Source organism: Xenia sp. Carnegie-2017, unplaced genomic scaffold, assembly GCF_021976095.1.
Source record: "Xenia sp. Carnegie-2017 unplaced genomic scaffold, XeniaSp_v1 HiC_scaffold_6, whole genome shotgun sequence".
NCBI lineage: Eukaryota > Metazoa > Cnidaria > Anthozoa > Malacalcyonacea > Xeniidae > Xenia > Xenia sp. Carnegie-2017.
In genome coordinates this window covers 20,799,482-20,826,891 of record NW_025813526.1, presented here as the reverse complement: position 1 = coordinate 20,826,891, position 27,410 = coordinate 20,799,482, and the positions used below count along the sequence as shown (strand labels likewise).

Here is a 27,410-nt window from a genome sequence, read left to right as displayed (position 1 = left end):
TTTACATGGGGAAAACAGATGGCTTAGATATTTTGTTTCTAAATTTCGCGAAGGCGAATGTTAACCGTGTTCCTGTTTGAGGATATTTGACCAACTCCTGGTGGACAGAAAACTTGTGTTCATATATTCATCAATATTTCCTTACCTTATATACATACCTTGATGGAACTAAACCCACAGAATAAATATCTGAAACAATTTACGACAAGTGTGAACTTTTGCTGTTCAAGTTGCGTTTAGTAGAACATCATCTTCTATGAAATATGTTCATAAAACTGAAATTGTTAAAAAAATGTAAGTTATTTTCCTTGTTTTCTCCTCCTGTTGAACAAGCTTACTATTATTGAATCTTTTTTACTCTCTTTCTTTACATCACAATGGAAAATCTTCCATTTTCGACCCAATAACGTTTCAATATTATTCACCCAAAATGATTTTATTTTTTAGACCATTTTATGGTTATCATGAGACGAAGTTTATTAAATGGAGTTGTACAATCCAAGAGATAATTCCAAGCAAGATATATTTTTCATGTTGTTCTAACATAAAACGATCAAAATTTTCATTTTCAGACTTGTTGATCTTCTTCAGAATGGAGCTATATTGAACAAGTCATTTCAAGCACCTGAAGCTCATGTTCCTTATATTCTCAGGTAATTATTGTTTTTATTATTAATGAGGAAAAAACACATTTTTTGATTGTTATAACAGACTGGAGTGGTTAGTTTGTAAACTGTGCACCAGACAGGGCAAGGCCTGCAAAGTTTGTTATTTCTTTAGAAATTAATCTCATTCATTGTTTTTTCAAAGTAATTGATTAAAGCAATATTTGTATTGTACATAGGAGTAAAAAATGGACTGACTTTTCTACCGACATCAGAGATGCAACATTTGCGTATAGGTGCCCACTTATAATTATACATCAGATCTCAGGTGCCCATAAAACATTCCATTATGGATTATAGCTGTAAAATTTCATGTGCAAAACATTTTGTCAATAAAGTGTTTGAACTACTGTTATTGTGGAAGTATAGCTGCATGTTTGTTGATGTTGATCATAAAGGATACTACAGTATTGAGAAGGACTGTTTGGGGTAGTCTTGATTGATGTTTTCACATCTAGATGAGATGATTACTGGTAGCAATGTTAAAATGTCATTCAACACTAATGCCACTGACCTTCTTTAGTCTTTTCCTACCTGGGTGGTCAACTTCTTTAGATTTTCACTAAGTTAAATTATAAGAATTATATTTAAATATTATTTATTTTAGTTTCTAATTGATTACAATCTTTATGGTATGAACTTACTTCATGTAAGAAAAGTTCATTTTAGAGGAATTTCATTTTCAAAAAGAGGAAAGTTTTATTATTGATTTTTTCAGCATTGTTTAAAAATCAAATACCACAAATGACTCATTTACTGTTCTTATCAGTTGTAAAGACATTAGCCAAAAATGTCTGGTCATGTCATTCACTCCTAAACTGGATAAAACTTTATAAATTTTATAAACTAGACAAACTAATATAAACTTTTTATAGTTTGTACACAATTTCTCTAATGTTTTGGAAAAACAATAAGAAAAATTTCCTTGCAAAATGAAATATTAACTGTTAAATACAATGCCAGAGCTTTTCAAGATGCCCTTGGAATAAATGGCGTAGCAGACTCGTATTTTGGGCAGGAGGCACATATTCATATATTCATGTTCTGCCACATTAAATTCCTTTGAAATCCATTGTTTTCAACAGATTAAGACATGCATAAATGAATTCGTGCCCCGCCCTGCGCCACTGCTGGCATTTTTTATGTATTAGTAAATCTGGTAGTCTAAAATCTGGTAGTCGGACAGTTAAATGTGTCATTTTCACTTCTGTCAATGCTATGGCAATGATATCCTGCTTTTTCTTCTTCAGGTTGTTTATAACTTTTACTTTACATTGCCTTTATAGTTTGAACTATAATAAAGTATTATTGAATCAATCATTAAATGATTAAATCAATTATTAAATAAATTATTTCCTCCAAAATAAAAAAAAACAAACATTTTCACGACAATTAAGATTTTAGTCTCCAAATCAAGTATGATTGAATCAAATAACAATAACTGCATGTCCATTTCAAACAACTGTAATTCTCATAAATGCAAATTATATTTTGTAAATTATATGAGCGAATAGAAATAAATATAGAAAAGACTGTATTCATACTTATATTGCAAAGCAAATATTGTGGGCTTTTCAGCATTTCAAAAAAGGATGTTACATGATTATGGTTGCTGTAAGATCAGTATTTACTCTCATTGTACAAGAAAATGACACAACAACATTCATTTTAAGAAACTTCAAAATTTCTGAATAGCTAGATATTGCAAACTAAACTCATAAATATACTTTGATAGTTCCATACAAGTTTCTTTATAAAAACTGTTCCAGTAAATAAATGAGAGTTGAAAACTTGAAAATACAAATGTTTGAATATTGTCAATAATAAATTTATATCTTTTAGGAATATACAACTGTTGTTGTTTGAACCTTTCTTAAAAGAAATCTACAATATAACTGTTTTTTTTTAACATAATTCCTATTGCTTATTTATAAAAATCTTTTGCTTTTTCGTACTCTCCCATTTTACTATAAACCAAAACTAGATTGTTGTACATTGTCGCAATATTAGCATGGTCAGGTCCAAAAGCTTTCGTTTTCATTTCCATTGCTCGTTCACAAAATTCTTTTAATTTTTCGTACCCTCCCATTTTACTATAAACCAAACTCAGATTTTTGTACGTTTTTGCAATGTTAACATGGTCAGGTCCAAATGCTTCTGTTTCAAATTTCATCGCTTGTTCAAAAAGACCTTTTGCTTTTTCGTACTTTCCCATATCATCGTAAACCAAACCCAGATTGTTTTAGGTTGTCGCAATATTAACATGGTCAGGTCCAAATGATTTTGTTTCAATTTCTATCGCTTGTTCATAAACATCTTTTGCTTTTTTGTACTCTCCCATTTTACTGTAAACTGAACCCAGATTGTTGTACGTTGTAGCAATGTTAACATGGTCAGGTCCAAATGCTTTTGTTTGAATTTTAAGCGCTCGTTCATAAACATCTTTTGCTTTTTTGTACTCTCCCATCTTATCGTAAACCGAACCTAGATTGTTGTACCTTATCGCAATATTAACATGCTCAGGTCCAAATGCTTTTGTTTCAATTTCTATCGCTCGTTCATGAAAATCTTTTGCTTTTTCGTACTCTCTCATGTTACTGTAAACTGAACCCAGATTGTTGTACGTTGTAGCAATATTAACATGGTCAGGTCCAAATGTTTTTGTTTGAATTTTTATCGCTTTTTCATAAAAATCTTTTGCTTTTTCGTACTCCCCCATATTATTGTAAGCTGAACCCAGATTGTCGTACCTTATCGCAATATTGACATGGTCTGGTTCAAATGTTTTTGTTTCAATTTCTATCGCTCGTTCAGCAAAATCGTTTGCTTTTTCGTACTCTCCCATTTTACTGTAAACCGAACCCAGATCGTTGTAAGTTGTCGCAATATGAACATGGTCAGGTCCAAACGGTCTTGGTTCAATTTTTATCGCTCGTTCATAAAAAGCTTTTGCTTTTTCGTACTCTCCCATATTATAGTAAACCAAACCCAGATTGTTGTACGTTGTCGCAATATTAACATGGTCAGGTCCAAATGTTTTAGCTTGAATTCCCATTGCTCGTTCATGAAAATCTTTAGCATTTTCATAATCTCCATTCTTGCAAAGCAATACACCCAGCTTGTTGTACGAATATGACACATCAATATGATCAACACCTAACACTTTAGTTTGAATTTCTGTTATTTCATAAAGTACTTTAGTTGCAAGTTTGTAGCTGCAAAATCTCTCCAAAACATCTACAAAATATTTGGCAAATTTCCAATTTCTTTCATGAAGTTTTCGTTCTCTTATGAAAAAAAAGACTGATTTTACATCGATCAACTTTTTTAGGAAATGTTGAAATGATGAATTTGTTATGAATTTAATTAGATGTGGAATTATTTTGATTTCATCTTCTCTGTCTTTAAAATGATTTAGTGCACAAGCAACTTGACAGGCAAGATCAACTGAAGACTTTTTAAAATTAATTTTGCTTTGTTTACAGCCAAAGGTCTGCGATGAATAATTTATGATGGCTTCGTGTACAACGCTGTGCAGGCGGATGTCGTTGTTTTCCGTTTGAAGGAATAAAGAACATTGCTTTAATTGAAGACAGACATCTTCTGCAGATTTTTGTTGGTCAATGCTTTTAATAAATTGTATTATAACATCTTGTGGTAAGGGATCGAAAGATATTATTGAGAAAAGTTTAAAAACATTTTCCAATAAGATGGATTCTTCACCATTTTTCTGTACTGCTAACATAACAGCTTTCATTCCTAAGTAAGCTGAGTTTATTTTTTGAAAATTGCCATCCATGTTCTGTCGCTCTCCTTCATTCAATTTACCAAAATATTGCTCCCAGGTGAAGTTTGGATTTACACTTTTTACACTACCTACGTAGGAAGCAGCATTTGCCAGGAACAATGGTTGACGATCAAATTTGTCTGATAAATCCTTTAAACATTTTTCATCATGATTTCGAATATCAGAAAAGAAAGATAGAAGTTTTTGACATTCTTTATTGTTCATACCATGACTAACTGAAATGTGTTTATTTAGACTTCCATCTGGTGGTATAGCATCTGTATTTTGGACAGTTACTATAATTTGTCCATTTTTCCAATTATGATCACCAACTTGAGGTAACAATGGATAAATTTTATGAAGTTCAACCACGTTATCTACAACAATCCACCATGTTTGCCAAGATTTCAGTTGTTGTGTCAGCAATAATTGAAAATCTTTGATTTTGTCTTCGCTACTTTTTGCTTCTTTCCGAATATTTTCAATGACAGTTTTATCATTGCTTAATCGTTGATAAAGTTCAGCATAAGTTTTCAAAAGAGAGTCGATATCTTTTCCTTCGAGTGTCATCACAAATGTCGTATTCTTTTCCCAGTCAAACGAATTGTACATTTCTTCACAAATTTGTCTGGCTAATTGAGATTTACCACTGCCAGGATTACCAGAAATATAGTAATATGTTAGTTCATTATTGTTAGTACTGCGCAATTTGTTGAGATCAGCTGTGATTTGATTAAGTAACTCTGTACGTTTAACCACATCGTGATTTGATTTGCAAGGAAGTACTTGAAAAGAATTAAATCTGTTTCGTTGACGTTTAATTTCATTAATTTCAGTGAATGAAAATGCTAGATCTTTAAATGAAAGTTCAATATCACAAAGCATTTTGTCAAATTCGGCATCAGATACCCTTCCCGGATTATTATGGGTAAATTTGTTTCTTACAATACGAAGTGCATCGATTGCAGATCTAGTTGTTGCTCCAAGTTTTGTTCCAATTGAGTTGGAATACAGTATTGCTGCAAATAGTGTTGTACAATCCCACTTACTGGTGTCACCATCTTGAAATTTTGTTTCAATATGTTTGTCATGACGTTTCTTTTTTGTTGTTTCAATATTGAACAACTTCTGACCACTAACGTTTGTATTATCCCATTCTCCATGGAATTTTTTGTAATGAGTGTTCCACTCTTGGATAAATAAATCAACAAGTTTCTTTGTAACAACATCTGAAAGTATTTTCTGAATGTAGTAGTTATTCCTTTCTTCTCTTGACTCCATCTACGGATTATAAAAGGATTAAGATGAACATGGATATAGTTTATTATCTATAATTTATGGACAACTGACATTTGTTGAATATTATCAGTTCGTAAATTTTTAGTTGTATATGAAAGTGGTTAATGAAGGTAGTAGCTAAAAACCACCCTGTGAATATTTGTGTTTAAAGTTGTCCTGCATTTAGGCATTTCTGTGGAAGTTAGACAAGTTTTTAAAATCCTTCATATATAACTTGTATGCCTTCATGGTCATTCTACCGTGTCGTCAAGAAAAGTGAAGCAAGTTTAGTTTCTAGGTTTTAGTTTATATAAGTTTAAAACTTATGTAACGACTGCGCATAAAAAAATAGACCAGGTGGAGAAAGGTTATCGTACTCCCACCGCAGGAGTTTACTTGAGTAGACTTTTTGCTCATTAGTGGGGCATTGATTTTAAAAAACGATGTCATACGGGTAATTTTAGGGCTTCAAGCCTCCTTTTTATAAAAATTGTTATTTTAGCTTTATTTCCAATAGACGTACGCTTTTGCATCGTAAGACGTTTAAATATATCAAAAAAAAATAATAAAGGTCCAGAAGAAAAATAGAAAGACATTTTACCTTGAGATTTGTCTAAATCTTTAATGCTTTCTGGTGAACGTCATTTCCTGGCGTACGTCTGCAAAGAAATTTTTTGGAAACGAACTTTACCAGAGGCGCCAGAGCCACGGGGGCAGACGGTTGCCCCTTTTCACATTTTGAACAAATAGTAGACGTATATCTTATTTCCCGATATGCAAGTTCCCCACTTACAGATTCTTCGACTTTTATCTGATTTGAAGTCTTGTTAGCTGGTGTGTCTTTAATTCTGCTGTAATTTAGCGCGCATTTTATAAACCATTTTGATTAATTTCTAAGGAAGAAATAAACATTAGTTTTGAAGGCAGAGAATGTAATGTATAAGCACTGTTTACTTTGAAAAATTTACATGTTAAATTAGAAACGTTTTTGTTATGAGGAACATAAAACTTCGCGTTTGTGGAAACGGCAACTACATAGTCGAAATTTGCTGGCAAAATTTTTCATCGCTTGTGTTGAGTCCTGTTCGTAAGGAACAAAAATATGTTTAAGGAATTAGAATGTACATAGTTGGGTTTACCAGTGTATCCGTTCCCATACGGTTAACTTCCAAGAAACACTTATTGACGTCATATATGACGTCCTTATGTACCTTATATAGATTAGATAGAACAACTATTTGACCAATGATAATATTTATTATTTGTAATGAACACTATATAAATATTGCTCTGTAAAACTATAAAATGGAGTTTTACACAAGAGGGAAAAGAAATTCCTCCTCCTGATACGGCGACGATTGCGACGAAGAATGCATTTCAATTAAGGTCGGATAAGGCCTACTCTCTTATAGCTCTAAATGTAGAAAAACATTTACAAATAAATATTTCTGGAACCACAGATCCGCTCATCGCATGGAAAAACTTAAAAGCTCAATTCGAATTTATCTCAGTCGCACAAATAGACTGAATCGGAAATTTTTCCTGCGAGCATGGAAATAGGGGGAGATTTTCTGAAGCATATCACATGTATGACCACATAGCAGAACAACTGCGTGAAATGAATGTGGAAATTCCGTCAAAAAAATTCGCAATAGTACTGTTAGGTAGTCTACCAGAGTCTTACGAGAACTTCATTACTAGTTTAAACGCCAGAAAAGTTGAAGATATGGATTGGGATAATATAAAAGGTTTGTTGGTTGAGGAACATCTTAAACGTAAAGAGAAGAAAGAAGATAAGAAAGAAGACAATGCATTATACATGAGAAAAAACGAAAACTACGATGGAGGAAAAACGTCTTCCGAAAATTGACCTCCGTTCCAATGTCTTCGGAACACGAAGAATAACCACAACAGCAACGTTTCTTAAACAATTTTTATTCTTACTCTCGCTTCTCTCCCTTGTCTCGCCTCTCTCACTTTTGTTCTCTCCTCTCTCTACTTCCGTTCCACTCATGTTGTCTGCATTGTTCCCTATCGTCCCCGACGTACTCGAATGTACAATTGAAACCCAACACAACTTTAACATAATTTGCAACAAAGGCATGACTTTGGAAAAGTCAATGAAAGGCCTAGAGGAGAAATTCCACAACACAGCAAACCAGGATGGAGCATGAGAAGAGATGAAAGAAGGTGTGGTTCCAATAAGGGAAGAAATGTAACTTTTTTCAGATGTAACCAGTTGTGACAAATAGCAAGAAATTGTCCGTTAAATGCAAGCAATAAGAAAGAAGGAAGTTCATGTGTTATTGAAGGCAATGATGTTGCTTTTATTCATGATATTAAACCCTCTAATGAATGATTCATCGATTCCGCTGCAACAAAGCATATGACACACAACCAAGATTTGTTGGTGGACTATGTTGAATATCAAACATTAACAAAAATATATTTAGGAGACAGCACTGTGATACATGCTCTTGGTGAAGGTCTGGTAAATTTATTATACCATGTTGAGCTGCACAAAGTTTTGTATGTGCCAAAGCATGCAAAAATCTACTCTCCCTACCAGCAATGATTGCCATGGAAACCAAAGTATAGTGTAAGGAATGGATAATGGAAGACACGAGAAAGCTGCAAACAATTGTGAAGGATGCAATAGCGGAAAGATGCACAGAACTCCTTCTCCTCAAGCAAGTCAACACACAGCTACTAAAGCATATGAAGTTGTCCACAGTGATGTATGTGGCCCCATGCAAGTTGAATCGAAGGGAGGCAGTAGATATATGGTAACATTTATTGACGACTATTCATGGTTCGCAGTTGCATACTTCACAGCGCAAGAGTGATGTACTCGCAACGTTTAAAGAATTTGTTAACAATATGAAAATCCAGAGCTCAAACAAACGACATGTGAAGATCTCAAGGAGTGACAATGCTGGGGAATACACATCAAACGATTTCATCAATTATTGCGCTAACGAAGGAATAAATCAAGAATTCACAAGCACATACTGCCCAGAACAGAACGGAGTGGCAGAGCGTCTCAACCGTACAACGCTGGAATCTGCCAGGTCAATAATATACACTGCTGCATTGTCATTGAACTTCTGGTCAGAAGCTTGTAATACCGCCATTTATCTTCATAATCGAAGTGCCACAGCTACATTAATGAACAAAACACAATTTGAATGCTTATTTGGAGAGAAGCCTGATCTTTTAAAACTAAAGATGTTTGCATGCAAATGTTTTGTACACGTCCTAAGCTGTAATCGTCAGAAGCTTGATCAAAAATGAAACGAAGCAATCTTTGTCGATATCCTTCGGGCACTAAAGGATACAAGGTATTTGACTTAAACAAAAACCGTCTTACAATCAGTAGAGACGTAGTATTTCTTGAAAACAAATTTCCTTTGCTGAACAATCACAGCAGAGGAATGTCGATATGTTAAGCGATACCGTTGTTCATATGGACGAAGAAGATGTAACATCAGAAGAAAAACAGAATGAAGGAACCAACGAAAATGCTGATACAACTGATCCAAAAGAGCAAGCGACACAGGATGTGTTTCAACAAAGGATGACTATAAATGATTAACAATGCTCAAGCAGAGAAGATACTGAGCAAGTGGGAGAACATGTAGAACAAACAATTCGTGAGACATACGAAGATTCATTTATGGAAGATGTATGCAGATTAAATAAAAGCATTTATGGCCTCAAGCAATTGGCTCGATGTTGGTATGATACGCTTCATAAATATCTATTATCAATTGGCTATCGAAAGAATGATGCAGACGGATGTATATATGTTAAATCAGTGAAGAAGGACAATGGGCACATTAGTTTTGTGATTCTAGAAGTTTACGTCGACGATATATTGCCTGTGTCCATCGATGTCGAGATGCTTAATTAATGCATAAAGACAAGCACTATGCCAAAAATTCAGGATGGATGATCGTGGAGAAGTTCACTTCTTATTGGGAACGCTGATCAATCATAATCACAAGGCGAAGACAATAACAATAAGTCAACGAAATTATATGGAAAAGATATTGAAAAGATTTGGTATGGAATCATGCAAACCGATGTCCACACCGATGAAAAATGGCAAGAAATCTCATGAAGTGCAAGAAAACGAGAAGGTTTGTTGATGTGCAGACATATCAACAAAATACAGGATGTTTAACGTATTTATCAGTAATTACTCGTCCCGATATCAGAGCAGCTGTAAATGTCCTATCTAAATACAAGGCAAAACCAAGCAATGATCATTGGATCGGGGTGAAGCGTGTTCTTTGTTATCTAAAAGTAACGTTAAATTATGGACTGAAGGATACCGCTGAAATTAGTTGGTTTTTAGATTCCGATCGGGCGAGAGGTATAGATTTGAGAAGATCTACATCAGATTACGTTTTTAAACTTGGAGGAAACACAGTGAGTTAATCAAATAAGAAGCATGCTACTGTTGCCAAATCTTTTACTGAGGTGGAATATGTTGCATTGTTTATAGCAACGGAAGAAACGATTTGATTGAGAATGTTATTGAGCGATTTGAGATTAAACACGAAGACGGCCATCATTAATTTTGAAGATAACGAAGGTGCGCTAGAGTTGGCCAAAAACTGAAGCCACCCCAGCTGTACTAAACACATAGATATATGTCATCATTTTGTTTGTGAAAGGATCTCGTCAAAGAAAATTAAAGTGGAATATTGTCCAACCGAAAGGATGATCGCTGACATAATGACAAAGGCATTGCCCAAGGCAACATTTGAAAAGTTTAGAAATGTATTAAATGTTTATTTAGTTTAAAGACGAAATTTCTCGCACAACCATCAAGTGGGGGAGTGTTAGAATTATGATAGTTTGCGAGAAGAGATATTCAATAGTTAAAAGATATGTAGATAGTTCAGTTTACGACGTCATTCATATATGTAAATTAATACATATTTTAGAGAGCACGTGGTCTTGTAGACACTGGGAGTGCAAGTTGTTAGTTTTAATTATACTTATTTATAATTTTACCAGCAAGCGTCGACGTGTTATTTAAACAGATAAGAACGATAGTTATTATTCAATTTGAATAACTGTATAATTTGTTTCCGAAAAATACAGCAGAGTGATTGACTATAGTTTTTGAATGAAAGTCATCTTCGGTTGAATTGAAATTTCTATGCAATATGCACATAAAATTATCAGGAAAATCTTTAACAATTGATCATTTCATAGTTATATAAATCAAAAATACATCGATAACATTTGCACTAAACACTAGTGTTGTAAATATATCTTGTTTAATTGGTATTAATGTGGGAAAGGTTGGTAGTTTCACAGTGTAAATCACTCAAAATTTATCTGCGTTTGAAAATCCCACCAAAATGAAGAAATTTTATCCATATAAAACATACGTGGCACTAATTTATAAGTTATATTTAACTACAATGTTCGTGACATTAAAAAACAAAACACTTGATACATGGACACAAAACATTAAATCAGAAGGTTAAATTACACTATTACATAAAGCGAGTAAACTTTAAAATCAACATACCTTCACAAATTCAGAAAGATTAAAAACGACGCAACCAATTACATGATGTGTTTGCTTTTGCTTGATAATAAAGAAATCGGAATGTTAAATAAATGCTTGATTTTAATCACCTGCTGTTTTTATTGTAAAATATTGAATTCTTTTCATACGCAATAGAATATGAAATGCTAATTTCTTATTCTAGCTATGACTGAAGTAAACAAAGAAGTTTTGAATTGGAAGCTTTATGCCAATAAACCTTTCACAGTTTACTATAATTTGTTTCAATTATTCAACATCCTGACTTACATACAAACTAACTGAAATAATCATAAAGGAAGAAGGGCAGCCAGCCTTTTTCAAATGTGATAGCTCAAAAATTATCGATTTATAATTAAAGAAGTTAAGAAAATCGATAAACAGAGCTTCTCTGAAATTCTCAGCGTTCCAACTTTGAAACGTTGTCAATGAAGTTTTGTCATTTTATAAACTTTTGATCCAGATAAACAAATAATCTGATGCGGCGCGTGAGAAACAAGTAAAAGTTAGGGGGCTCAAGATTTTGGGGGCAATCTTTATTTAAAAAGGGAATTTCAGAGTAATTAATCTTGAAGTTTCTATGTTTAAATAATTTTGTCACATCTCAGTAATCAGAGATACTTCAAAATTGATAGCGTTTGGACTTGACAGTTCATCATGCAAAGTTTTGTAAATTTGTGAGCTTTTGACGCAAACAATTATTTTAAATAGTCTATCTTACAACAAGTTTAAAAATTATAGCAGAAAAAAATCACGTGTACTATCACGTGAAGAAATGAGCTTTTCACTACAAGTAGGCGCAATTTCTAATGACATACCTAGCAAAACGTTTTTATGTCGTCATCTGTGTTAGGAATAAGATAAATAGATAGATGACTGTAGGAATGAGGAAAAATATTTTTCTTGAGAAAAGCCAAGTTAGATAAAATTAAAATTATTGCACATAATGATATGCATGACTGAAATTTTGTGATGTGTCATAATTTTGATTCATGTTGTTGATTTTTAGCCCTGCCGTACCAATGATATTTGAAAAGACTAGTGAAATTAATTGTTGGTGACAATGCGAGAAACATCAGTATTTTGAAATGATAAATTATCCAATGTGTTATTGGGAAAATCCCACTAAATCAACAGATGTATCAATATAAAACCTATGAAGTGCAAATTCCACCACGAAAATATCATTCAGGTTTTTTATGACAAATATAACAAAATTCTAAACATAAGAACAAACAATGACACTCTGATTGGAGAACTTTATAATCAACATACCTTAACAAATTCAGAAAGATTAAAGAAGACGCAACCATCTACATGATGTCTTTGCTACGATTGATAATAAAGAAAGTGGAATGTTCAATAAATGCTTGATTTTAATCACCTGCTGTTTTTATTGTAAAATATTGAACTCTGGTCATAACAGCGAGACGATAAAATGAGATGAGCAAATTTTCTATTTTAGCTATAATTGAAATATACACGACAGGGATTTATTTAGAAATTTTATTGCAAATTCAATTTCAGTTCAACTCAATCAACTCATAAATGTTGCACACATTTAACTATTATTAATTTTCAGTATTGACAAGGGTGTACGGGACCAAAACATCAAGATGCGGACACTATTTTGCTCGACGAAAGCGCAAATCCTTTACATGCAGTGTCGTAGTTAGACATGAAGAAAGACATGAACTTCTGGGGAGCATATTTTCTAACGCCAAAGGCGTAAGCCTTTCTAGCGAGGTCTATAAAGTCATGCTCACCCTTGGATGATTTCTAAATCTGGAGTTCTTCAGTAACGATTTCCAGTGTTTCTGAAGAGTAATTTTCCATAATTCTGGATGTTATTTGCGACAGGAAAAACATTATTTTTATCGTTTACTTAAACAAAGCTACTGCCAAAATTCTTGGATTTAATTTTAAAATTTCTTTGTTAGAAAGTTTCACCTAGTTTAGTAAGGACGACTTTCAAAGTAATTACAGCATTACTGAGGTAAATTTAGTATCTTAAATAGCAGTTCAAAATTGTGAGGATGTCGTGATATTGTCATGATAAATTTATTCTCCTTGGTGACATGTCAATAAATAAAATGTTCAGATTGGCTTTTAACCAAAAGCATAAATTTATCACTTATAATGTCGGATTTTTCTTTACAATAACTACGAAAAGTGGGCCGTTCAGATTGTGGGCCTACATGCTTTAGCTTGGTAAGCTTTCCCTACACCCCGACTTTTAATTGCAGCGTTTGTTTGAGGACAGTGTTAACTTAGAGATTAGAGGAAGATCTTTACCCCATCTAATCTCAAAATAGTGATTACGATGATTTGGTTTAAGGGTATGCTTATAAAATCTTTGATTGGCTAATCTATAATCTAAAACAAATATGGCGGATTCAACTCTCGTCTTTCGTCTTTCAAAAATTTTAATTGACGATATATTTTCTTACTTGGAACAACAGAATGTTTTCTGTTAGGATTGTAGATGCAGATTTTTACGTGGGAAAACCTATAGATGGCTTAGATATTTTGTTTTCTAAATTTCGCGAGGCGAATGTTAACCACTACTGTGAAGGTACCACAGGATTCATCCTGACATTCATCCTGACATTCATCCTCACATTCACCACAGGATTCACCACAACATTCAAAATTAGCATAAAGTGTGAAGTTGACACCACATTCATTTTAATGTTATTAAATAACATCAGTTTCAGAAACAAAATAGAAAAAAACCGTATTTTTTGCTACAAAAAAGCAAAAGATGCACACGTGTTTGGTGCCGTTGTAAAGACCAAGTTATTTAGACAAGGATTATACTATTTTTATTTTGGTCGAAAGTCTTGGAGCAAATCTACAGCCTTTAAAGACTACTTCCGCTTTTGTCTCTTTACGTTAAATAATTGCGCGATGTTTACAATGCATAAATGTTGACATCTAAAAGGCCTAATTTTCAAGAAATAAACACGCTGGAAAATACTTGTGTTTGGTAACATCCGAAAGTACGTTTTCTGAGGATTACAAATATGGTTTTATTATCTTGGTCCAAATTCGTGGGCGAATCTACAGCCGTGCAAAGTCGACTGTGAAGGTACCACAGGATTCAAGATAGTACGGTTTTATACGGTAACACGCTACAATTTACTTGTGTTTAGTATCGTCTTAAGAAGCGTTCTGAGGATTACAAATATGGTTTTATTATCTGGTCCAAATTCGTGAAGCGGTTCTACAGCTTTGGAAAGGCGTGTTTTCATTAATAGGATTAAATGTTGGATACATGGTAATGGAATGAAGTTAACGCGCTGCAATATACTTGGTATCAGGGGTTGAAAATGGATATGGAAGGATAAATCCAAATTCGTGAAGCGGTTCTACAGCTTTGGAAAGGTGAGCATTTTGCGTTAATTAATATTCGCGGTACTTAACTGACATGTTTATATATATCTAATTTTCATGAAGTTAACACGCTACAATTGCTGTGTTTAGTATCGTCTTAAAGATCTTGTTCTGAGGATTAAAATATGGTTTTATTATCTTGGTCCAAATTCGTGAAGCGGTTCTACAGCTTTGAAAGGTGGAGCATTTTGCGTTAATTAATAGGCAAGATTGTCATGTTTCATTATTTCACTAACGTCTAAATACGCCGGAATGTTGGACTAGTTAACACGCTGCAATATACTCGTATTTGGTATCAGATTAAAGATCTTGCTATGAGGATTACAAATATGTCTTTATTATTCGACATTCCAGGAGCGATCTACAGCTTGAAATGTCGAGACGTTTTGCGTTACTTAATATTCGCGGTATAACGACATGTTTATATCTAATTTTCATGAAGTTAACACGCTACAATTTACTTGTTTTGTATCGTCTTAAAGATCTTGTTCTGGGATTACAAATATGGTTTTATTATCTTGGTCCAAATTCGTGAAGCGGTTCTACAGCTTTGGAAAGATAGAGCATTTTGCGTAAAATATTCGCGGTACTTAACTGACATGTTTATATATATATCTAATTTTCATGAAATTAAACACCTTCTAATTGCTTGTGAGCATTGTCTTGCTTGTTCTGAGTTAAAATATGGTTTTATTATCTTTCCAAATTCGTGAAGCGGTTCTACAGCTTTGGAAATGAGGCAAACATGCGTTAATTAATAGGCATGCAGGATTTTGAACTAGTTAACACGCTGTGATAAACTCGTGTTTGGTATCAACTTAGAGATCTTGTTCCGAGTTACAAATAGGAAGAAAAAATTTATTTGTTGTTCTTTGAATGGACATATCATATAGCTATAAACAACATTAATTGCAATAACAGCTTTAAAAGAACATTTTTCAACGTTTTAGTTAATGAATAGGCTAAAAACTTTGCATATTAAAGAACAGCCAAACCAAAGGCTGGATGTCAGATGGCACAATGGTTTGGGCTTCTTCATTAATACTTTTATTAGCTTCACGAAACAAGGTCGCAATACAACGGGGACCTGAATTTGCCTCCATCCGGGAATTTAATTGATTGATAATGAATAGCTGTTTGTAATAATGATTGGACACAGGAAAGATACTTTTTGTTTTTATTTTTTGGCGATTTTTGAACTTTTTTTTCCTCTTTAGTTTAGACTTTCTAACCTCCTTAGTCCCTGCAAAAGATGGTAAGAACAATGTGAGATAACAAAAGAAAATCATATTTATTTTTTGCATTGTTTTGAAATAAGTTTTGTTTTTGATTGATTGAATAGAGTCGGAATCAGAATGTTTTCTTTTTATTCTGTACAGAATACAAAAAACCTTCTTAATTGATGAAGTAACTTTTTAATCTTTTTTGTTTGATATATGTTTAATGAAAATCGTTCTACCTTGTAAATATATTTAAATCGTGAAATTCTTAAAATGACGTTTGCATAAATTAGCATAAACTCAACAATTCGACGAAATAAATAAGACACATATGTTCTATATTGCAACAAATTACATAGCACAAGTGTTGTTCTTTATAGCCGTAGATTCTCTCCTACTTGTGACGATAATCAGAACATCTTTCCAATCTTCAGAATCACATCTTTAAAATGGTACCCAATGAAAAATGATTGCAGCGTGTTTACCTACTTCAAAATCAGACATAAGTACATCTCATTTAAATAACGCACCAATTAATTAAACCAAAAAAGAAAACTATTTCATAAGCTGTAGAACCGCTTCGAATTTGGACCAAGATAATAAAACCATATTTGTAATCCTCAGAACAAGATCTTTAAGACGATACTAAACACAAGTAAATGGCGTGTTAACTTTTGATGTACCTATTAATGTCAGTTATACCGCGAATATAATTAACAGCTCAAAGCTGTCTTCACGAATTTGAATTATAATAAACCATATTTGTCTTTAATCATGCCTACCAAATACGAGTATATTGCAGCGTTTAACTAATCCAACACCCGCATATTTAGACGTTAGTGAAATAATGAAACATGACAACTTGCCTATTAATTAACGCAAAATGCTCCACCTTTCCAAAGCTGTAGAACCGCTTCACGAATTTGGACCAAGATAATAAAACCATATTTTTAATCCTCAGAACAAGATCTTTAAGACGATAAACACCTGTAAGCAGAGACAGCGTGTTAACTATGAAAATTAGATATATATAAACATGTCAGTTAGAATATTCGGCCAACATAAAACGTATAGGCATTTCTCAAGCTGTAGATTCGCTCTGGAATGTCGGCCACAATAATAAAGACATATTTGTAATCCTCATAGCAAGATCTTTAATCTGATAAATAATACGTATATTGCAGCGTGTTAACTAGTCCAACACCCGGCATATTTAGACGTTAGTGAAATAATGCAACATGACAACATTAATTAACAAAATGCACCTTTAAGACGATACTAAACTTTGAAGTAAAATTGTAGCGTGTTAACTTCATGAAAATTAGATATATATAAACATGTCAGTTAAGTACCGCGAATATTAAGTAACGCAAAACGTCTCCACATTTCTCGTTGTAGATTCGCTCCGGAATGTCGGCCACAATAATAAAGACATATTTGTAATCCTCTAGCAAGATCTTTAATCTGATCAAATACGAGTATATTGCAGCGTGTTAACTAGTCCAACACCCGGCGTATTTAGACGTTAGTGAAATAATGAAACATGACAACTTGCCTATTAATTAACGCAAAAATGCTCCACCTTTCCAAAGCTGTAGAACCGCTTCACGAATTTGGACCAAGATAATAAAAACCATATTTTAATCCTCAGAACAAGATCTTTAAGACGATACTAAACACAAGTAAATTGTAGCGTGTTAACTTCATGAAAATTAGATATATATAAACATGTCAGTTAAGTACCGCGAATATTAATTAACGCAAAATGCTCTACCTTCCAAAGCTGTAGAACCGCTTCACGAATTTGGACCACAATAATAAAACCATATTTGTAATCCTCATAGCAAGATCTTTAATCTGATACCAAATACGAGTATATTGCAGCGTGTTAACTAGTTCAACACCCGGCATATTTAGACGTTAGTGAAATAATGCAACATGACAACTTGCCTATTAATTAACGCAAAATGCTCCACCTTTCCAAAGCTGTAGAACCGCTTCACGAATTTGGACCAAGATAATAAAATCATATTTTTAATCCTCAGAACAAGATCTTTAAGACGATACTAAACACAAGTAAATTGTAGCGTGTTAACTTCATGAAAATTAGATATATATAAACATGTCAGTTAAGTACCGCGAATATTAAGTAACGCAAAACGTCTCCACATTTCTCAAGCTGTAGATTCGCTCCTGGAATGTCGGCCACAATAATAAAGACATATTTGTAATCCTCATAGCAAGATCTTTAATCTGATACCAAATACGAGTATATTGCAGCGTGTTAACTAGTCCAACACCCGGCGTATTTAGACGTTAGTGAAATAATGAAACATGACAACTTGCCTATTAATTAACGCAAAAATGCTCCACCTTTCCAAAGCTGTAGAACCGCTTCACGAATTTGGACCAAGATAATAAAACCATATTTTTAATCCTCAGAACAAGATCTTTAAGACGATACTAAACACAAGTAAATTGTAGCGTGTTAACTTCATGAAAATTAGATATATATAAACATGTCAGTTAAGTACCGCGAATATTAATTAACGCAAAAATGCTCTACCTTTCCAAAGCTGTAGAACCGCTTCACGAATTTGGACCACAATAATAAAACCATATTTGTAATCCTCATAGCAAGATCTTTAATCTGATACCAAATACGAGTATATTGCAGCGTGTTAACTAGTGCAACACCCGGCATATTTAGACGTTAGTGAAATAATGCAACATGACAACTTGCCTATTAATTAACGCAAAAATGCTCTACCTTTCCAAAGCTGTAGAACCGCTTCACGAATTTGGACCAAGATAATAAAACCATATTTGTAATCCTCAGAACAAGATCTTTAAGACGATACTAAACACAAGTAAATTGTAGCGTGTTAACTTCATGAAAATTAGATATATATAAACATGTCAGTTAAGTACCGCGAATATTAATTAACGCAAAAATGCTCTACCTTTCCAAAGCTGTAGAACCGCTTCTCGAATTTGGACCACAATAATAAAACCATATTTGTAATCCTCATAGCAAGATCTTTAATCTGATACCAAATACGAGTATATTGCAGCGTGTTAACTAGTTCAACACCCGGCATATTTAGACGTTAGTGAAATAATGCAACATGACAACTTGCCTATTAATTAACGCAAAAATGCTCCACCTTTCCAAAGCTGTAGAACCGCTTCACGAATTTGGACCAAGATAATAAAATCATATTTTTAATCCTCAGAACAAGATCTTTAAGACGATACTAAACACAAGTAAATTGTAGCGTGTTAACTTCATGAAAATTAGATATATATAAACATGTCAGTTAAGTACCGCGAATATTAAGTAACGCAAAACGTCTCGACATTTCTCAAGCTGTAGATTCGCTCCTGGAATGTCGGCCACAATAATAAAGACATATTTGTAATCCTCATAGCAAGATCTTTAATCTGATACCAAATACGAGTATATTGCAGCGTGTTAACTAGTTCAACACCCGGCGTATTTAGACGTTAGTGAAATAATGCAACATGACAACTTGCCTATTAATTAACGCAAAATGCTCCACCTTTCCAAAGCTGTAGAACCGCTTCACGAATTTGGACCAAGATAATAAAACCATATTTGTAATCCTCAGAACAAGATCTTTAAGACGATACTAAACACAAGTAAATTGTAGCGTGTTAACTTCATGAAAATTAGATATATATAAACATGTCAGTTAAGTACCGCGAATATTAATTAACGCAAAATGCTCTACCTTTCCAAAGCTGTAGAACCGCTTCACGAATTTGGACCACAATAATAAAACCATATTTGTAATCCTCATAGCAAGATCTTTAATCTGATACCAAATACGAGTATATTGCAGCGTGTTAACTAGTCCAACACCCGGCATATTTAGACGTTAGTGAAATAATGAAACATGACAACTTGCCTATTAATTAACGCAAAATGCTCCACCTTTCCAAAGCTGTAGAACCGCTTCACGAATTTGGACCAAGATAATAAAACAATATTTGTAATCCTCAGAACAAGATCTTTAAGACGATACTAAACACAAGTAAATTGTAGCGTGTTAACTTCATGAAAATTAGATATATATAAACATGTCAGTTAAGTACCGCGAATATTAAGTAACGCAAAACGTCTCGACATTTCTCAAGCTGTAGATTCGCTCCTGGAATGTCGGCCACAATAATAAAGACATATTTGTAATCCTCATAGCAAGATCTTTAATCTGATACCAAATACGAGTATATTGCAGCGTGTTAACTAGTCCAACACCCGGCATATTTAGACGTTAGTGAAATAATGCAACATGACAACTTGCCTATTAATTAACGCAAAAATGCTCCACCTTTCCAAAGCTGTAGAACCGCTTCACGAATTTGGACCAAGATAATAAAACCATATTTGTAATCCTCAGAACAAGATCTTTAAGACGATACTAAACACAAGTAAATTGTAGCGTGTTAACTTCATGAAAATTAGATATATATAAACATGTCAGTTAAGTACCGCGAATATTAAGTAACGCAAAACGTCTCCACATTTCTCAAGCTGTAGATTCGCTCCTGGAATGTCGGCCACAATAATAAAGACATATTTGTAATCCTCATAGCAAGATCTTTAATCTGATACCAAATACGAGTATATTGCAGCGTGTTAACTAGTTCAACACCCGGCATATTTAGACGTTAGTGAAATAATGCAACATGACAACTTGCCTATTAATTAACGCAAAATGCTCCACCTTTCCAAAGCTGTAGAACCGCTTCACGAATTTGGACCAAGATAATAAAACCATATTTGTAATCCTCAGAACAAGATCTTTAAGACGATACTAAACACAAGTAAATTGTAGCGTGTTAACTTCATGAAAATTAGATATATATAAACATGTCAGTTAAGTACCGCGAATATTAATTAACGCAAAATGCTCTACCTTTCCAAAGCTGTAGAACCGCTTCACGAATTTGGACCACAATAATAAAACCATATTTGTAATCCTCATAGCAAGATCTTTAATCTGATACCAAATACGAGTATATTGCAGCGTGTTAACTAGTCCAACACCCGGCATATTTAGACGTTAGTGAAATAATGCAACATGACAACTTGCCTATTAATTAACGCAAAATGCTCTACCTTTCCAAAGCTGTAGAACCGCTTCACGAATTTGGACCAAGATAATAAAACCATATTTGTAATCCTCAGAACAAGATCTTTAAGACGATACTAAACACAAGTAAATTGTAGCGTGTTAACTTCATGAAAATTAGATATATATAAACATGTCAGTTAAGTACCGCGAATATTAATTAACGCAAAACGTCTCGACATTTCTCAAGCTGTAGATTCGCTCCTGGAATGTCCACAATAATAAAGACATATTTGTAATCCTCATAGCAAGATCTTTAATCTGATACCAAATACGAGTATATTGCAGCGTGTTAACTAGTCCAACACCCGGCATATTTAGACGTTAGTGAAATAATGCAACATGACAACTTGCCTATTAATTAACGCAAAATGCTCCACCTTTCCAAAGCTGTAGAACCGCTTCACGAATTTGGACCAAGATAATAAAACCATATTTGTAATCCTCAGAACAAGATCTTTAAGACGATACTAAACACAAGTAAATTGTAGCGTGTTAACTTCATGAAAATTAGATATATATAAACATGTCAGTTAAGTACCGCGAATATTAAGTAACGCAAAACGTCTCCACATTTCTCAAGCTGTAGATTCGCTCCTGGAATGTCGGCCACAATAATAAAGACATATTTGTAATCCTCATAGCAAGATCTTTAATCTGATACCAAATACGAGTATATTGCAGCGTGTTAACTAGTTCAACACCCGGCGTATTTAGACGTTAGTGAAATAATGCAACATGACAACTTGCCTATTAATTAACGCAAAAATGCTCCACCTTTCCAAAGCTGTAGAACCGCTTCACGAATTTGGACCAAGATAATAAAACCATATTTTTAATCCTCAGAACAAGATCTTTAAGACGATACTAAACACAAGTAAATTGTAGCGTGTTAACTTCATGAAAATTAGATATATATAAACATGTCAGTTAAGTACCGCGAATATTAATTAACGCAAAAATGCTCTACCTTTCCAAAGCTGTAGAACCGCTTCACGAATTTGGACCACAATAATAAAACCATATTTGTAATCCTCATAGCAAGATCTTTAATCTGATACCAAATACGAGTATATTGCAGCGTGTTAACTAGTCCAACACCCGGCATATTTAGACGTTAGTGAAATAATGCAACATGACAACTTGCCTATTAATTAACGCAAAAATGCTCTATCTTTCCAAAGCTGTAGAACCGCTTCACGAATTTGGACCAAGATAATAAAACCATATTTGTAATCCTCAGAACACGCTCTTTAAGACGATACTAAACACAAGTAAATTGTAGCGTGTTTACCGTATAAAAACCGTACTATCTTGAATCCTGTGGTACCTTCACAGTCGACTTTGCACGGCTGTAGATTCGCTCCACGAATTTGGACCAAGATAATAAAACCATATTTGTAATCCTCAGAAAACGTACTTTCGGATGTTACCAAACACAAGTATTTTCCAGCGTGTTTATTTCTTGAAAATTAGGCCTTTTTAGATGTCAACATTTATGCATTGTAAACATCGCGCAATTATTTAACGTAAAGAGACAAAAGCGGAAGTAGTCTTTAAAAGGCTGTAGATTTGCTCCAAGACTTTCGACCAAAATAAAAATAGTATAATCCTTGTCTAAATAACTTGGTCTTTACAACGGCACCAAACACGTGTGCATCTTTTGCTTTTGTAGCAAAAAATACGGTTTTCTATTTTGTTTCTGAAACTGATGTTATTTAATAACATTAAAATGAATGTGGTGTCAACTTCACACTTTATGCTAATTTTGAATGTTGTGGTGAATCCTGTGGTGAATGTGAGGATGAATGTCAGGATGAATGTCAGGATGAATCCTGTGGTACCTTCACAGTAGTATGTTAACCGTGTTCCAGTTTTGAGGAAAATTGGCTCAACTCCTGGTGGACAGAAAACTTGTGTTCATATTCATCAAGTATTTCCTTACTTATACATACCTTACGATGGAACTAAACCCACAGATAAATATCTGAAACATTTTACGACAAGTGTAGACTTTGCTGTTCAAGTTGCGTTTGGTAGAACATCATCTTCTATGAAATATGTTCATAAAACTGAAATTGTTAAGAAAATGTAAGTTATTTTCCTTGTTTTCTCCTCATGTTGACAAAGCTTACTATTATTAAATGTTTTTACTCTCTTTCTTTACATCACAATGCAAAATCTTGTATTTTCGACCGAATAACGTTTCAATATTATTCACCCAAAATGATTTTATCTTTAGACCATTTTATGGTTATCATGAGAACGAAGAAGAGTTTATTAAGATGGAGTTGTACAATCCAAGAATGATTCCTAAGTAAGATATATTTTTCATGTTGTTCTAACATAGTACGACATCAAATTTTTTCAGTTTTTTCAGACTTGTTGATCTTCTTCAGAATGGAGCTATATTGAACAAGTCATTTCAACCACACGAAGCTCATGTTCCTTATATTCTACAGGTAATTATTGTTTTTTATTATTAATTAGGAAAAAACACATCTTTGATTGTTATAACCCAGACTGGAGTGGTTAGTTTGTAAACTTTGCACCAGACAGGTGGCAAGGCCTGCAAAGTTTGTTGTTTATTTCTTTAGAAATCAATCTCATTCATTGTTTTTCAAAGTAATTGATTAAAGCAATATTTATATTGTACATAGGAGTAAAAAATGGGCTGACTTTTCTACCGACATCAGAGATGCAACATTTGCATGTATAGGTGCCCACTTTGCTATAATTATACATCAGATCTCAGGTGCGCAATAAAAACATTCCATTATGGATTATAGCTGTAAATTTCATGTGCAAAACATTTTGTCAATAAAGTGAATGGTTTGAACACATTGTGGAAGTATAGGTGCATGTTTGTTGATGTTGATCATAAAGGATACTACAGTATTGAGAAGGACTGTTGGGGGTAGTCTTGATTGATGTTTTCACATCTAGATGAGATGATTACTGCTAACAATGTTAAAATGTCATTCAACACTAATGCCACTGACCTTCTTTAGTCTTTTCCTACCTGGATGGTCAACTTCTATAGATTTTAACTAAGTTACATTATAAGAATTTCGTTGAAGTATATCTTTTATTTTAGTTTCTAATTGATTACAATCTTTATGGTATGAACTTACTTCATGTAAGAAAAGTTCATTTTAGAGGAATTTCTTCAAAAACAGGAAAGTTTCATTATTGATTTTTTCAGCATTCTATAAAAATCTAACACCACAAATGATTATTTACCATCAAATTGAATTTTATAGATAAAAATCTTTCATCTAATAATAAATCAATTCCACTTCATGGTTCATCTCCAAATTCATTTCTCAATTTTCCTTCATTTCAACACTGGAATGAAGACACTATTCCTAGGTTTGTCTGATTCATATATTTTACACTTGAAGATTAATTGAAAACAAAAAGGATTTGTGTAAATCCTTAATCCTAAATTTGACACATGTGCGTATGATTTATCCCAAGATTTAGAGTCAATGCTCAATCCAGATTACAGAATTTATATTTAAAAAATTAGTTTAACTTTGGAATGATTCTTTGTGATAGCTATCTTTACAGTTGATATTCATCATTTTAATGTTTGTTATTTGTCATTATTTAGAAATTTATGCCTGGATCCTACTGTGAAAAAAGTCAGTCGTTGTGAACTTGAAGTTGATGTAGTTGCTGAAGACATCTTGAATCAAATAAATGTTGAAAGTAAAATTTACTTATCTTTGTGTCTTCATTTTGCTGTTTATACATCTTTAATGAGTTTATTATGTTTATGAAGGTTGTATTGGTCATAATCCTGGTATAACTGCTATGTGGGAAGATGAAAGACAACGAAGACGAGATATTGGACTATCTTCACAATCTGCTCTTCCTGTTTCACAAGGTAAGGTACAAAAAAATACATGTCACATCATTGTATAGCTCACAATACATTTCATGTATTTTATATTGTTATGGCATTCAGCGGCTGTGACATGTTCATCTCAGAATGATGTTGTTTTATAGTCCATAAAATTTCATGTTCTGTTAAAGATGTGTTCAACTTTTCCTTTATTAATTTTTGTTTACTTTATAGTTAACACTACACATAAAAATTCAACTTTTTTGTTGTTAGATCGTGTTGAAACACCCGTATTGAATCTTGAGAAAGAATTTAATGAAAAAATCAAGGAAATTATTGATGAAAGAAATAAAGTGATGTAAGATTTGATCTTGTGATGTTTAATGATTTAACTTTATATTTTTATAAATTTCAAATGAACTTGCAGTCAAAGTGAGTTGGAGACAATGGAAAAATCTCTTTCACCCGAAGACTTTAAAGGATTTTCTCAAAGTATTTTGTCACAAAACAAGCAACTGCAGTGTGAAGCAACAATAAACCAAGGTTTTGATGATTTTTGCCAACTTATTTTAAGTTATAATCATTCAATAAAATATTTCTATTTTTTTTTTCTGTTTTAGATGTGGATGTGGATAGTCCAGTTGTTGATCAGTCAGTTATAGATGTACTACAAGTTAGCCAGGCCAGCAATTCATGTATTATTAACGAAAATACTTCTTTCTCTCTCAAGGGCTCAAATTTTTATTAATATAAGACATTTATTTAGCTGGAGAGTTGGATAAAGAATTGGTGGAGATTTTAATGAGTTTGGATAAAGATGACAATGAAACACTGCTGCATGAATGTTCTCATATTGCGGGCTCACAAAGTAAGTATGAACACTCCATTATATGAATATTGTAATGAGATCAAAACTACCATAATTCAATATGGATATCAATGTTGATTGGCTACAGTTTTATTTGTGTTTAGTAAAATGTGTCTTATATGAAGTTTTTCAATCAATCTTTTTTATTTTATTTTTTTCTTTAGAAGGTAGTGATGATGAACATGATGAAGATATTGATGAAGATAAAGAATCAATATTAATGTCACAGCCATTTTGGAAAGATGATGAAGAGGAACATGATTCCCAAAGGTAAAAGTATCCATTTTTGTTTATAAAATAAAGACAATAAAAGGTGTGCGTTGATTTTTCTACAGTTGAGTTACCATTAGCTTGTGTAAATATATCTGAGCTCAGTGAACTAAAATCAATGAAAGAGAATTTCCAAATCAATCATAAATACATGCCACAGAAAAAATTACAGAGTGTCGCTCTCCGAGTCTACGACAGACAAATTGTGTCTCACCAATACCAATTTAAAGTTTTATATCAAACGATAGAGTTTAACGTTTTGAAACGTCTTTCCATACTTATATAATTTCAACATTTTAAGGTTGTTTATTAGATAAAAACAACATTTTCCATAACTTAACACGTATGCCTTAGCAACAATGAGTTAGACGTTAGTAACGTCAAATTTTGAAACTATTAACAAACGTTAATTGCAAATAGCTGTAAAACACTTGTTTGGTTTTAAATTTGTCTGTTTTGTACTACTGTTGTTTTATTAAACAATTAAATGACATTTTATTGCTTATACAGGCAAACATTTAGTGAGAACTTTTGAGCCTTTGACTTGCCTCTGCACTGATCAGCTCTCAAGTTCTCCCATAGGTCTCCTTGGTTTTTATAAACCTGTGAAAACTCTGTAAACATCTTAAATGAAAAACAATCAATCTGCTCTAAAGTTTTGAGTGGCTATCTTCTTCACTTGTAGTTCGGAGGATGAAGAGGAAATGGACTGGAAACCACCTTTACGTATGCCTCAAGTGGATGGTCCTGGTGATGACGAGGACTCTGCGGGACATGGTAGCACGTGTACAACTGTATCACGTGGTTTTAAGGATAAAAATTGGAAAATGAAAATCGAGTATGACGACGACAATGATTTTCAAAGTAAAGAAAAATCAAAAAGTAAAAATTTAAAGAAATGTAAACGAGGTGGAAGAAAAAGAAAAATTGCTCAACTTAATGTGTTTGGTGGCTGTCATAAAACTCAAAATGACGTTGATACATCACACACATTTCTTCTCGGCAAATGATGACGAATGACAATAAACGTCGAGAAACGATGGCACCAACAAGTCCATTTCGAGGAAGTAAGAACAATGTTAATGAAGAATTCCCTGATTTCCATTCATTTTATCCATCAAATAAACGAGGGAGATCTGGGGAGGGTTATTCTATGGGTTCTAAAACAAATACAATGAAAAACGTGAAGATGATGGATAAAGAAACTGTTTCTAATGATTTAAAAAAAACATCAAAAGGAAAGAAGAAGATGTCTGGATTAAAGAAGGGAAATGAGATATTCCGTAATCTTGGCGTTTCAAGAAATGTCAGAGAACTTTTACGTTGTACTGAGAACAATTCTAGTGGA

At 33.2% G+C, this 27,410-nt stretch overlaps 2 protein-coding genes across 4 annotated transcripts; one reads left to right on the top strand and one right to left on the bottom strand.

Moving 5' to 3' along the window:
* Positions 1–240: 240 nt before the first annotated feature.
* On the top strand, positions 241–27,410 carry LOC124458432 (DNA polymerase zeta catalytic subunit-like). 3 transcript variants are annotated; one of them, XM_047008445.1, is made up of 11 exons: positions 241–294; positions 23,317–23,391; positions 23,455–23,536; positions 24,691–24,788; positions 24,862–24,966; positions 25,198–25,282; positions 25,352–25,467; positions 25,545–25,619; positions 25,691–25,792; positions 25,957–26,062; positions 26,748–27,410. In XM_047008445.1, exons 3-11 carry the CDS (start codon positions 23,517–23,519, stop codon positions 27,070–27,072), a joined length of 1,032 nt encoding a protein of 343 aa, XP_046864401.1. In that variant the 5' UTR covers positions 241–294; positions 23,317–23,391; positions 23,455–23,516; the 3' UTR covers positions 27,073–27,410. The 3 variants fall into 3 exon arrangements, with proteins under 3 accessions (XP_046864401.1, XP_046864400.1, XP_046864402.1); XM_047008444.1 differs by lacking the exon at positions 241–294 and adding an exon at positions 22,944–23,165; XM_047008446.1 differs by lacking the exon at positions 241–294 and adding an exon at positions 22,944–23,165 and having other exon boundaries at positions 25,960–26,062; positions 26,748–27,400.
* LOC124457310 lies at positions 3,127–12,624 on the bottom strand (the record flags this gene model as incomplete). Its single annotated transcript, XM_047007586.1, has 3 exons — positions 12,575–12,624; positions 11,282–11,341; positions 3,127–5,733 (listed from the first exon to the last, which is right to left on the bottom strand). A coding segment is annotated over exon 3 (2,607 nt), but the record flags the coding sequence as incomplete, so codon positions are not given.

What these genes read in the sequence shown, in the direction of transcription:
- LOC124458432 (XM_047008445.1), top strand. Translation starts at nt 23,517, where the DNA reads ATGTTCCTTATATTCTACAG. An exon ending in GAATCAAATAAATGTTGAAA is followed by an intron (nt 24,789 to 24,861) that starts GTAAAATTTACT and finishes ATGTTTATGAAG; the next exon opens with GTTGTATTGGTCATAATCCT. An exon ending in TGAAGCAACAATAAACCAAG is followed by an intron (nt 25,468 to 25,544) that starts GTTTTGATGATT and finishes TTTCTGTTTTAG; the next exon opens with ATGTGGATGTGGATAGTCCA.